Here is a 14,309-nt window from a genome sequence, read left to right as displayed (position 1 = left end):
TAATAATAATAATAATAATAATAATAATAACAAACAAAACATCCGGTTAATTTTATATAAATTTAATAGTTAAAAATTATTAAATAATTTGATAGATTTGATTAAATTATTATATAACCATTTTTAATTATCAATTTGACATAAAATAAACTAGATCTAAGTTTTTACCTAGTTAGTTAGTTGGTAGTTGGAGAGAGAGAGAAGAGCAATTGAGATTTTCGAGCGACAGAGATCAAAAATCGCAAACAGCAATGCCTTATTAAGTAACAACATTTATTAATCAATCTTCATCCGAACAAGAAAAAAAAAAACAAAAACAAAAGAGAAAAAAACTCAGAAAATTACACAAGAAAAGAAAATCAAATGCCTCTCGTTTCTTCTCTTTTCTCTTTTGATCCAATAACACAACAACATCAACATCCTTCCAGCATGTATTTCGCCAAATTACAGGACTCTCCCATGTTCCGCCAACAGGTTTAATCATTTACGTCATCGTTGCGTTTTTCTGCTTCGATTCGTATAAAAAAGACTGAATTTTACGTAGATTTTTCATGTCATGCATGTTTTTCTTTCCTTTTATTATTTACTTTTGGCTGATGATGGTTGAATGGGTTGTGTGGATGCATGATTCGCAATGCAGCTGCAGACCATGGAAGAAGGTGCAGAATCGTTACGTGCCAGATGCTGGAGATTCTACAAAGGGTGTAAAAAGTACACGTAAGTTTTCATTTTTGTTCTTTAATTTCCCTTTTAAGTTGTTTCTATACAAACCATCTTCCATGTGTTTGATGATATTCCTCTGTGGTTGCTAAGTGAATATATTGCCATATTTATAGGCTTAATTGTCCTAGAGCACTAAGTTTGGTGTGTTTTGACTTTTGATCGCTTTTAAATTAATAATTCATAGTTAGTTATGTGTCGTTGTAACATTTATACGTTAGAATGTTATTTTGTAAGTGGAGAAGAACGAGTATATCCAATCTGATACCCCACAACCACACAAGAATTTCTTGTAAATTATAATCTCTCCGCTCTCCTAAGAAGGCAGAGAGGGACTTTAATATATGTTAGCGATATTATTGGCTTAGCCTTGTTACTCAATTCTAAAATGGTATTAGAGCTTATTATTTATTAGAAAGTTAGACTGTTCTTCCATACTTTAAGCTCGAAATGTTCAGTCCTGGACATGAGGGAGTGTATCAGAAGTATCACAGTGTTAGTTGATAACTTGATATAGTCATGGTAGGCGTAGCCTCTATATTCTATATTAGTGTTGGCAATAATCCTCTCTCATCTTGAGCTAGCTTTTGGTGTTGAAAGCATGGAGTAGCCTAACTCAATGATATCTCTAATTAATTTTTTAAAAAAATGAAAAATAAAAAGACTAGAACCTCAGCTGCTTCCACTTCCTTACTTGACTCACAATTACTTGACTCGCGATTCTCTAATTAATTAAGTAGAAGTATTTTCATGCCATTGAATTTCTTGTGGTCTGATAATTTTAACCCCTTTTGTAGGGATGGGCTTTTAGATGCATGTGATGGAGACTTCACCTTTGCAAGTGCCCTCGAAAATTTTGGGGGAGAACATTCTGATCCTTTATTTGTAACTTTGGGAGGTAAGGCTTGTTGGTCTATTCCCTCCTCTTTGTCTTTCCTGATAAAGTAAGCCCAAATGACTGCTTTTGGTATGCTTATTGCTTTGTTAGAGATCTTGGCTAGATATATTGGAGGTTAAACATTAGGTTATTTATTCACCCTGAGCTCACAAGATTGAAGGAGCATTAGATATGTTATTTCTGTGATTTGGATCCTTTAAAGTGAGAATGCTTTGAAATGAGTTTCACGTCTAACTTTATTGATCTTTACTTTAGGGGAGCCTCCTCTTTTTTGGTCTTCTGGATATATACTCCAATTCTTTGCATGATATGTTTAGGCCATTAAAGGAGCTTCTAACATCCCATGGGATAGGAAATGTGGTCAAAGATTTCAAGGCTTTGTTGTTGTTGTTGTTGTTTGCTAATCTGCTTCATTCTAATTCAAGGAAAACTTGTATCCTTTTCTAATTTCCTAGTAGTTTTGATCAATTTTGTTTTGGCATCCTTAGGGCCTGTTATGACCAAATTCTCTATGGCTTTGAGAGACATCAGTACATTCAAGGACGCTCTTAGGACACAGGTAACAGTTTGTTTAGTATTATCTTCTTTCATATTTTTCTGTTCTTTTATCAAGGATAGAAAACTGGCGAAAAGTTGTGGCTTTACAATCTTTATTTTCTTTTAGAATGCAAGATAAGGTTTGTTTGATTTCTCTATTTATGATTCTGTGAAGGAAAAGTGAAAATAAGAAATGGAAAAGAAAAAAACAAAAAGAAAGGAATTTTATTATTTTTACTTTGTTCTTTCACAAAATACTAAAAGTAGAAAACATAGAACAAACAGACTCATACTGTTGAAGATCTTTTTAAGTAAGAGAGTGAAGTCTAGGATAGCTATCATTATGCTGACTATATAATTTTAACAACAATTATAAAGTATTAAAGTTACATTTTTTTACTATTTGGTAACACCTTTTTACTTTTTTAAAAAAAATAAGTGTTTTCCAATAGTTAAAAAATGTGACCTTAATTTTAGCAATACTTTTGAAGTATTTCCAGTGTTACTTAGTTACCATAGCTACCACAATAATAGCAATCATAGCATGCACCAAATTAGAGCCAGATTTGTGTTTGACATTTGCTAGGTTGACTAAACTTGTTTTGGCTTCTTAGGTGGAGCAAATGTTGACTGACCGTCTACTTCACATTTACAATGTCGAAATAATGGATGTCAAGGTACACTAAAGTAGCGCAAAACTTTAAAAATGTTCATACATGAGTGATATAGTGTGATGCTGCCATCCTCTCTCAAGAGGCTACTATGCAGCTCTAATTTGTATGATATAAGACTATCAGTTGAAACTATGGACGTGGAAACTATCAGTGATGGAACTCAATTTTTAAAGTAAGACACTTTGTAAAGAATAATTCCCCAAAGGGTTGATATTATGTTTGAAAAATTACGTTAACATCCAATCATATATTATCGCATTAGCAGAAGTGTTTAGTCAACCACTGAAATATCTCGAAAGGCCATATAATCACAAATTTTTTTATTGGATAACATTGTAAAACATTTTTACATTGCTAATGCATAGAATTAAGCTAAAAAGTAAGATCTTTACAAATCACATGTCTTGTGAAGCCTTTTTTCCTTCCCTTTTTATTTAGCCTTCTCATGCTTCAAATAATCGTTGCAGGAAGCTCGAAAGCGTTTTGACAAGGCTTCCATTGCATATGACCAGGTGCTTCTCAATTGCTGATGAAGTTTGTACTTAAAAGTTGTCAAGTCCACGGGAAAAAAGTTAGCACATTTTGAAAAACAAAATATAGGTGTTGAAACTCCATTGGCATATCTCTTGATCATAAGTTCATAACACAATTTAACATGGATTTTTCGCAGGCACGGGAGAAGTTTATGTCATTGAGGAAAAGTACTAGGCAGGATATCGTCATTGCAATAGAGGAGGTATGTCCAAAATCTTACCTTTGGTTTTTTCCCAATATACATTGTATTAGGTTGTCATTGGCCACCATGAATTTTTTAATCTAATCTGGTAGTGACATTCCAGGAATTGCACAATGCAAGAAGCTCATTTGAAGAAGCCCGTTTCAATCTGGTAATTTTAGTTAACAAGATAGGTTGCTTTGAACAATACTGTAAACTATAGTATTTGTTTAGCTCTTTAATACAGAACATATGTTATCTCCTAGATTAGTGCTCTTCACAATGTCGAGGCCAAAAAAAGATTCGAGTTTTTGGAGGCTGTCACTGGAGTAATGGATGCTCATCTTCAATATTTTCGACAGGTGTATAATATTGTGACATATCACATATGGATTTCCCATACAGAGTATCACGCCTATGCTATTTCTAAAACTTCTTTCTCTTGCAGGGATATGAACTACTACATCAGTTGGAGCCCTTCATTGTTGAGGTTTTCCCCCTATCTCTTTACTCATTGTGTTTTTAACTTGAGTTGAAGATGGTAAACTGCTAGAACTAGAATCGAGGAGTAGTGTCTATTGATGAATTACAAGATAGAGATGATATTAGAGAGACATCTCAACTCTCCCAATATGCTAAAAGATGCCAAAAACTTACTCTACACTTTTCCTTCTCCTGTTGGTGCTGATACCCTAGCAAACTAAGTATGGAGAATGTGGGATTCAAATAGGAAAGGAAGAAAGCAGAAGAGCAAAAGACTACAAAAGAATATATGGATATATATTTTTGAGAGAATATGATCTGATACCATAATCAATATACTAATCCCTAATTATAGTACTATGCTCCCAATCCTAGTTAAATAAGGAATCAATCATGAACTTAGAGTATATGTCAAAACTAATCCTAAGGATTCATTGCTGATTACCTGGTTTCTTAATATATGATAAAAAAAAAAAAAGTATCATAAATTATATAATCGTCCTATTATCTGTAAGACTAATTATTACTGCCACTGACTAATAGGGTCCTAAGTAACAGAATCAAACTGGTATTGCCACTAACTTTATACACCTTTTGCATGGATAGGTGGTTGTAGATGATGTTTCTTTCAATCATATTGTGCAAAACTTTTGGTTTATAATTATGAATTATGATTATTGTTCTTGATATAAGAATGAATGAAGAATTTTCCTTTCTTGTATTTACCGTGTTTCAGGTTTTGTCATATGTACAAAAAGCAAGGGAAAGTCACAATGAGGAGCAGGTTTCTCTATTTGAAAGAATGATAGAGTACAAGCAACTTGTCCATCAAGAAAGTAAGTTGTCCTTGAAGGGATTTTATGATTCTCCTGGTCGAGACTCTCCATTTTCTAGGATATCAAGTGATGTGTTAGATGCAGTAACAGAATCTGTCAAAACCGGAAAGGTATTATAGCATATGGCAATTCATCCTCTTTTCCTCTTTGAAATATGTATCTAGTTTTTTTAATATCTGAGTCCTATCCATTGGAATCTGTTCGTCTCAGAAAAGTGCACAAATAATGTTTAGGTTCAAACCATTCGAGAAGGGTTTCTCTCAAAACGATCCAGCAATTTAAGAGGCGATTGGAAGAGAAGGTATTTTGTTCTTGATAGTCGCGGAATGCTTTACTACTTTCGCAAACCATTGACTCTCTTCCATGTAAGTGTCTGATTAGAAGTTACTCCCTCGATTCCAAAATAACTAGCAATTTGGACAAAGTAGTACATTAGAGAATCAATGTATCTAGGCAATTATAAATTGCCTAGATACATATAATTGCCTAGACACATTGATTCTGTATAATTGTCAAGATACATTGATTCTCTAGTATTCCACTTTATCCAAATTGATAATTATCTTGAAACTGTGGTAGTAATTATCAAGTATTTGTACTCTAAGCTTGATTATGCTTATCTCATTAATTGATCTTCTTAATAATTTTTTAGCATGAATACCATTTCAGGGTGCCAACTCACAGAAGAGTCATCATACCTTTGATAATTCTTCTGGCATTTTGAGTCGGTTGATATCTTCACATATTCATGGAGCCAATGATGAAAAGCCCGTTGCTCGTCATACGGTGAACTTGCTTACATCAACAATCAAGGTTGATGCGGAACAGACAGATTTAAGATTCTGCTTTAGGATTGTTTCTCCTTCAAAGGTTTATACATTGCAGGTAATCATACCAAAAATGTATTTAACGCATGTGTTTGGCTTTTGAGTTTTGATATTGTTACTATATTTTTTATAATACATAAGGAAACAATGTAGGCAGAAAATGCCCTGGACCAAAGGGATTGGATGGAAAAGATAACCGGAGTAATTGCATCCTTGCTCACTATACACACACTGGGAAAGGTACATAGTCATTTTATCAATTTTTCTTTTGGCTTTTTCAAACTACATCTCAAACTATAAATAAGCAGGGAGATGTCTCTGGTTTTGGATATAGCATTTGTAATATGGTGTTTTGTGATAATTTATCAGAATATGATCTCTCTCTCTCTCTCTCTCTCTCTCTCTCTCTCTCTCTCTCTCTCTCTCTCTTATATATTTTTATGTTAAAATCCACCATATTGCATTTTTGGGTCCTGGCACAAAAGAAAATGTGTCAAATTCAACATGCAGTGTAGTGCATCAAGGAACACCTTTTCTTTCGTATCATAATCTAATATGTAGTGCATCGGATTTTGACAAAAAAAAAAAAAAAAAAACGGGGGAAAATTATAAGAGAGAAATTGTGGAAAGGATAGAGGTGACTTCCATATTTTGGCAAACATAGAACAATCCATATATTGATAGAGTTGCTTAAAAAAAATGCATGTAATTTAGATTATTATAATCGTTAAAGAATTATATTGCAGCCTCAGCCTGTAATTTCTCGCTCAGAAGGTGGTGACTGGGATTCTGCCAGCCCAACTGATTCAGTACAAAGTTCTTCTGATGATGAAATGGCAGTAAATTCAGGTTTGGCATGCAAGATCACCCCCAAGTCAAATAGGTCACCTAATGGCTTGCAGAAGCATAAACACAGTATAAAATGTGAAAAGCCAATCGATGTTCTTCGAAGGGTTAATGGGAATGACAAATGTGCTGATTGTGGTAAATCTGAACCAGACTGGGCATCCTTAAACCTTGGCATCCTTGTATGCATTGAATGTTCTGGTGTTCATCGAAATCTTGGTGTACATATATCCAAAGTAAGTAGTTGAGGTTGCTTGTTTAAGTTTTTACATCAGTATCATGGCTGCTAGACACCATGTCTGCTTATTGCTTTTATTATCATAGAAGTGAAAACTACCAGAACTGCATCTTCCCAAAGGATTATGTTGTTGGGTAGAGATATCCTAACATGCTCTCTCACACAAGCCTCCTTGGGCTTGGAAGAGTCAAGAGTGGATAATGCAGAAACTACATCTGCCTTGTGTCGAAATTCAATTTTTATTTAGAAGAATGGGGGTGAAGCATGTTTGAAATTCAGACCAGTTTGAAATTCTTGTTCTGTTGAATGGAGGCATATAAATGAATGATTTTATGTTCTAACCAAATAAATAAAATAAATCTGTTTTCAATATTCACTTTGCCTAAGGTATAAACTGGAAAACGTATTTTGCAGGTAAGATCACTGACACTTGATGTGAAAGTATGGGATTCCTCAGTTTTAAGCATGTTTCAATCACTTGGCAATCTCTTTGCAAACTCAGTTTGGGAGGAGTTATTGCATTCGAAAACTTCAACAGATGATACTCTTGATGGGTAAGTATTTCCAACACCAAGGGGATTTATTAGCTTTTAAGAACTTTTTCTGACATGCACCTTCGCAATTCAGATCATCTAAGGGCACCAGAACCAAATTATTTCATGCAAGAAAACCTGCATATGATGATCCCATTTCACTAAAGGAGAGGTTCATCCATGCAAAGGTAATAAACCATTAATCTAATGAAAATTTCAAGTTGCTTCCTAGTTGGAAAGAAATATATCTCTGGGAATTAAATGTATATTTTAAAATTTTCTGCTAAAGTTCTTTATTTAAGTTTTCCATCTTTAGAATACTGTGTAAAAGGAGAAATTCTTGCATGGCGAAGGAGTGCGAGATAGAATTAAGCTTGCACTAATCTATTGGATATTTTAAGGGACATTGAATTTATTTTTGAATTCCATGATGACTTTTGCATTTATTGGGATTAAGGATGTTGGATTCTAGCATTAGGCTTCGCTTTGGATTAAGCTCCTGACCAAAAGGTTAACCTTCATTTTATTCAAGTCCAAATACCCTCTTAATATATTTTTTTTCCTTGTTCAATGTATCCAATGTGTATTCTCTCAGACACATATCTATTCTCCAAACCAATTACTGGCTCACTGCATACAATTTGAGCTTAGTTAATGGGGAACTGCACCGTTAACTTGGTCTTTTTTAGTGGCCAGACCCACCACTAAGTTTAAATGACACGCATTAATTGATAAGAGTATAATCCTATATGTTGCTCCATAATCCTGAAAGAATTGATTGCCACACAGTTATATTCATTGCTAGAGAATGTAGGTTCCCATTTAACTTAGTATATAGTTAAAGTTTTGGTCAATGTTCAATATGTTCTTGAACTCCATTTTGTAAATTAAAATTTCAAACTCTGCTGGTTAGAAAGTATCATGCCATTTTGTCCATGTCACGTGAGTGTGAAGTTGGTGAATAGGTTCTTGAAAATATGCCATTTAAGCTTTTACCAGTACACTCTAGGCTAAGAGGATGGATGCTTATCCCTTGTTCCTTAATCTGTTAACCATTTCCTCTATCAGTTGTGTTATTTCAACAATACAATGTTGTTGGACAACTTTCACTGAAAGTAATTAATACATGGATCTCGCACATTGTCTTTTAACTTATTCTTTTCTCTTTTTATCTAAAGTTATAAGCCCCTTTTGAGTTCCAAACATTTTGAACTATAATTACAAACTAGTTATGTAAGTTATTAACTGAAAATTGTTCAATTTTGGACAACTTTTGGTAATTGTAAAAATATCATTTTCATTTACTTTTCTTTTACAGCAAAACAAGCAGTTTTCTCTTTAAATATAGATACATTTTCTTTTTCTTCCTCAATTAAAAACTTGGTACAAATATTTCTCAAATGAAACCTGATATTTTCTCCTATTGTAGTATTCTGAGAAAGTCTTCGTTCGCCGGATACCAAACAACAATCGTCTCCGTACAGTGGCACAACTGGTCTGGGAAAGCATCTTTGCCAATGACAAGAAATCAGTGTACCGGCATATTGTGAGATCCAGTGTGGATATCAATGCTTTAAATTTAAATGGTCAATTTGATGGTATATCTCTTTCTTAACCAACCATTCTCAAACTCATGGAATCTTATTGCTATTGACAATAGCATTGCTTGAAGTACTGTATAATTAATAATTGGTTTCTGTAATAGGAAATTCTTTTGCCACGCCTTCTTCAAGTCACTCAAGCATGTCATCTGAAACTGAAAGCCAACTAATGGAGGACATAAAAGATGGCTCAAGTGTGCTTCACTTGGCATGCCTTGTATCTGATGCTGGAATGGTGGAGCTGCTCCTACAGTATGGTGCAGATATAAATGCAGTTGATTCAATTGGTCGAACACCATTACATTACTGCATGTTTAGAGGGAAGATTGCAACTGCAAAATTACTTATTTTAAGGTAGTTATGTCAGTAGTTCTATCTGATATCCCTATCAAATATTCTTCTCTGAAGTTCAGCATCTGAACCGTTGATGAAAAAAAAAATAGTTTTAGATTACATCTGAAGTTTAGATGATGTACTTTATGCTCTAAAGTGCAACTTGCCACAGGCTGCACTTAAGAGGAGACAAACCCATTCTTCTTCATACTGTGTGTCCTATATATTATATGCCTTTGAAATTATCTATCCTAGCTATGAAGATGTACCCTGCCTCTTATTGTTATATTCTGCTTCTGCACTTGTAATCACATTTCTTATCTTACTTTATGTGCTAAGCATCTAGTTCATGAGAAACTTCATAGAATTAAGGCTAGTGAAACATTGTTATAATTGACTGGATAATGCATGTTTTTCTAAGTAATACATATACATTTGGTACTTTTCAAGTGAGTAACAACACTTAAGAGCATTATATTCATGCATGGTTTTTTTTTTTTTTTTTTTTTTTATTGTTGGAATCAGCCACTCTCTGAGGTAGTTATTAAAGGAAAGGGCATTTATTCAGTTTCATTATGACTCATTTTATGTTCATTATTGAGATAATTGTTTGGTTGAATCAGACATTTTTGTGAATATGATAAACACATGATTTGATATGTGTATGAAGTATAAACTTTTTTTCCATTTCTAGTTACAGTACATACAATTAAATCCTTAATTTTATTATTTTCAGGGGGGCCAATACACATGTAGTAGATAAACAAGGAAAGACTCCTCTCATGCTTGCATCAGAACCTAGCAGTGAAATTGTTGGTCTCATATCAAGCAGATGACATGCTCACACACCCTCCTTTTCTTTTTGGGTCTGGTCCAACAAAAGCTTAAGCCTCAACTAAGATTGGGACAAAGAAAACATTGAGGACCACACTGGGCATGGATTTTGAATTAGGCAACAGAAAGCAACTAGCCCAAGAGGCCTTTTGGGTCACCTGTTCATAGTTATCTTCTTCTGTTGTATATAACTATATATAATATAATATATAGTATAATCTCACATTGTTGTAATGTCCATCCATCTTAAATTTTGAGATTGTATCATATGATCAAATCTCACCAAGAGTTGTACATAATATAAGTTACTTAAGTGATTAATCAACTAGGTTCAAGGAGGAAAAGGTGATTAATTTCTACTAAGGAATTAATAGGCACAATTGTTAAGCCTCTTTTTCCTTTTCGGTATTATACGTGAAAAGTTGGTTCACAATTTCATTTTTATTATTTATTTTTTATTTAATAATAGAAAATATCAATTTATATTTCAACATGATGAATAGTAAACAAAAAAGAGAATGAGAGATATGTAGATGTAATAGGACAAGAAAAGAAAAGAAAAGTATGTGTGTAGAAAAATTAAAAATATTTGAAGTAATCAGGTGTAATAGGACAAGACTGATTCTGATCCCCCAAAAAAGAAAAAAAAAATCTTGCCAAACATCAATATAACTCCTGATCCAATAAAATCATATATATTTGACAATTTCATAAATTCCATTAACAAGATTATAAATTAATCTGAAAATAAATAAATAGGGTTTCAGTTTCCATTTTGGCCACGTGAGTCACAGTGGAGTAACATGTGGATCAAGAAGATAAGAAGACCATGGACCGAAGTTTCACGAAACGTGGATCATAAAAAAGAAGATAAAAAATAAAAAAAATCTGAGTGATTATGACAGCACTTGTTAGATTCAGTGTTCACAACACTTTGATTTTCCATTTGCTTGATCAAGTCTTTGATGGTAACATTCCAAGCTTAATTCATGACTCACATTTTAGTCTTTGGTGGTGGCATGAAAATGGACACATTCTGATGTAACCTTCAATCCTTCATGATTACCTTTGTAACCTATTTTGGTGATTGTCATTAATTATTCATTAAATATTGCCCCTAAAATCCCAAACAAAATGCACTAGTAATTTAGATTTTACTTGATATATTTATAGATATTCGTGATTTCATTTAACACTATATTTTTAATAAATTTTCAAGTGTATTAGTACACTGGTATTTCAGTGATTTTTAATCGTTAATCTTAATTATAAAAAATATATATAATATATATAACTAAGATCAACAGTTAACATTTACTAAAATACCGGTATACGGATATATTTAAAAATTTTCTTATATTTTTATCGCGTGAAACTTTTCAAAATGAATATCATTGTTTTTATTTGTTCCAATGGGATACCTTAATTTAATTTTAAGAATAAATGATAAATAAGGTCCTTATTTTTTATCTCAAAAACAAATTAAATAAGTTTTCAATTAATTAAGAATGCAAAAATATCTTTTACTCTCTAAAATGCGAGACATCTAAATCTCTTCGATCGAGGAATTGATTTATCCTTATATATTTTGGACGAGGAGATTTAAGTATCTTATATTTTAGAAGATCAAGAATGTCTTTGTATTTTCAATTAGTCAAAAACTTATGTACCTTTCAATTAGAAAGCTAGAGACTTATTCGTCCTTTTTTCTAATTAATACAATAATGAAGATGTGTTATTTTTTCTGCAAAATTCAAGGATTTGTCATATATGTTTGTGAGATATTTATACACACACATGCACGTGAATACTTGATCGATTGTTGCTGCACATTCTACTCTATAGCAATTGATAAAACTATTTGCATGACATTGAAATTTATTGGGAGAAAAACAAGATAATGAAAATAAGAAAACATGCACACTAAATAATCTACTTAATTCTTAGTGATAATGGTGTATGCATAGCATTGTTGAGTTGATTGGTTGGTCTCTTTATAACGAGGAACTACCAACCTAAGCTACTATATATTGTCTCTCCTTAAAACATAATAAACTTCATGACCTCTCACTCTTATGTCATCACTATTTTACTTTCAAACATAATAAATTATTGTACACTAAAGTAATTTTGATGGTAAATTGGTAATAATAATGTTAATTAATGAACAGATTGAACAGCAACGTGCATTGGCAGCAGGAGTAAGGTATTCAAACTAGGACTTTTTCTTTTCTTTTCTTTTCTTTTTTCCTTTTTTTTTTAAAAATTTTATTTTTCCATTCCCATGCATATGGTTTTGTTACTTTGTAATGCTAAAACCGTGAAAGGCATGTCTTTCCGATTTTAGAGAAGCCAAGTCACACAAAACTTTTATAGTTGGTTAGTAGGGAATAGGAAAAAGGCTAAAAAATTTGGATATAGAAGTAGAATGAGTGTTATACCTTAACGTGATAATTTTTGGTGTTTTTTAAAACTATGAAAGGTACACAAATCGGACCCTTCGATTTGTGTTTAAAAAATTTTAAAAGTTTGGAGTACACAAATCGGACAGTTCGAGTACAGAAATCGGACGGTCCAATTTGTGTATCTAAAAATCGGACAGTCCGATTTCTGTACCTCTTAAAAATCGGACGGTCCGATTTGTACTTCATACATTAAATTATCCCACATTTTAAAAAAATACCATAGTAGATTACAATTTAAAAAAACACCATTGTTAATCCAATATTAAAAATAAAAAAAGTGTAGAAAAAAGGGTTAAATCAAATATCACCACCTTTAATTTAGCATTTTGGATTCACTCATTGATCTTATGAATGAACGTAGTACGTACCTAGAATCTATCGTGCTATTATTCACTACATATATGCTTCGCTTTAAGCATGTTAACTTTAATGAAAGTTGGTCGTCTTTACATGTTTTCTATTTATAGAAACTATGCTCTGCTTTGTATCTTAGCTAGATTAATATTCATAAACCAATCAATGGAACCAAAATAGAATTCTTTTTCAATTTTTAGATGGTATACGTGGATTGTTAACATTACACATATTACTCATAAAGTTTGTAGTAATTAAACCCGTGATCACTACTAATATTATACTATAGCGAAATTGGCAAACAACATAATATATTCATATCAAATCATAATAAAAGCACAAATAAATTATTGTGTTATTATTATTATTAGGGTAATTTACATAAATAAAATAAATAAAAAAAAGTGTTATGCAAATACAATATTCTGAAAAATCAGGTGCAAATACAATAAACCTAATTATATGTAATTTGCGACATCCCAGTTTTTGATTACACGTAATCTGCTAAACTCTGTCAGCTGTCGCAGATTACGTTCAGAAGCTGCAAACCTCTTGTAACGGTTTATGAACAGATGGGCCCAAAGTGTATTCAGCGAGACCCTGTGAAATGTGGCTGCCTGAAAAATGTCTATGTGTGTGTTTGACAAACGCGTTGGAAAAAAGAGAAGTGATTCCACCTCTGAACACACGTTCACGTGAAGCTAAAATTTGTTGTTTCTGCGTTCATGTTCATGAGAAACTATTAATTTATCCATTAAGAACCAACTAAAATTAACAATTTTTTTTTGTTGGATGTCTTGTTGTCTTTTAAGGATAATTATCAATGTCGTTATTTATTTATTTTTTTATTATTGTTTTCAAATAATTAGCTAAATTTACTGTGTAAAATTAAAAAATATTAGTGATTTTAAATTATTTTTATTTATAAAAATTAAATAAATGATATATTAGTTATTAGCATGTCATGTAAATATATTTTGAAAAGAGATCATTAATAGAAGGTTAATAATCAGTCTCATAAAATTAAATATTAAAAATAAAAAAAGTTTTTTTTTTTTAAATTTCGTAACCCTTCAAAAAAATATTAAGAATCAGATCGGGTATTCACTCAAAAATCATATAGAGGAATACTAGGAGGTCAGCAACTTTTGTAATTTGTAGCTATCAAATAACTATCAATAATAATTTTAATAGTGTGAGATTGGTGTGAGATTTCATCTAATAACTCACTTTTTTTTGCTAGTTACATGCTGGTCAGAATTTAACCTACACTTTTCCAATCATATATATACAATACCTTTGATCAATCTTGTTTAACAATATCAAAGAAACCTAACCCTTAAAAATAGAAATGCATGACTAGAGAACAAAAGAAACCCACTTGTCACGCCTTGAATTCAAACAAAACAAAATAA

At 32.1% G+C, this 14,309-nt stretch overlaps 1 protein-coding gene across 1 annotated transcript; it reads left to right on the top strand.

The window, feature by feature from the left end:
* The first annotated feature begins 252 nt into the window (after positions 1–252).
* Positions 253–10,408, top strand: LOC107614467 (ADP-ribosylation factor GTPase-activating protein AGD1). Its single transcript, XM_088496900.1, has 20 exons — positions 253–474; positions 641–717; positions 1,518–1,618; positions 2,107–2,177; positions 2,770–2,832; positions 3,297–3,341; positions 3,500–3,565; positions 3,669–3,716; positions 3,811–3,906; positions 3,993–4,034; positions 4,764–4,973; positions 5,097–5,228; positions 5,533–5,748; positions 5,844–5,930; positions 6,437–6,772; positions 7,189–7,328; positions 7,402–7,495; positions 8,737–8,905; positions 9,013–9,262; positions 9,978–10,408. The coding sequence occupies exons 1-20, from the start codon at positions 364–366 to the stop codon at positions 10,075–10,077; spliced, it is 2,454 nt and encodes an 817-aa protein (XP_088353026.1). The 5' UTR covers positions 253–363; the 3' UTR covers positions 10,078–10,408.
* Positions 10,409–14,309: the final 3,901 nt, after the last annotated feature.

The sequence above is a fragment of the Arachis ipaensis genome, chromosome B8 (genome assembly GCF_059453495.1).
Source record: "Arachis ipaensis isolate K30076 ecotype BB chromosome B8, ASM5945349v1, whole genome shotgun sequence".
Lineage (NCBI taxonomy): Eukaryota > Viridiplantae > Streptophyta > Magnoliopsida > Fabales > Fabaceae > Arachis > Arachis ipaensis.
This window is presented reverse-complemented; position numbering and strand designations above follow the sequence as displayed.

Excerpts from the sequence above, each read along its gene's own strand:
- LOC107614467 (XM_088496900.1), top strand. The coding sequence starts at position 364 with ATGCCTCTCGTTTCTTCTCTTTTCTCTTTTGATCCAATAACACAACAA. Across the intron at positions 718-1,517 it reads AAAGGGTGTAAAAAGTACAC|GGATGGGCTTTTAGATGCAT; the intron begins GTAAGTTTTCAT and ends CCCCTTTTGTAG. Across the intron at positions 3,717-3,810 it reads AAGAAGCCCGTTTCAATCTG|ATTAGTGCTCTTCACAATGT; the intron begins GTAATTTTAGTT and ends GTTATCTCCTAG.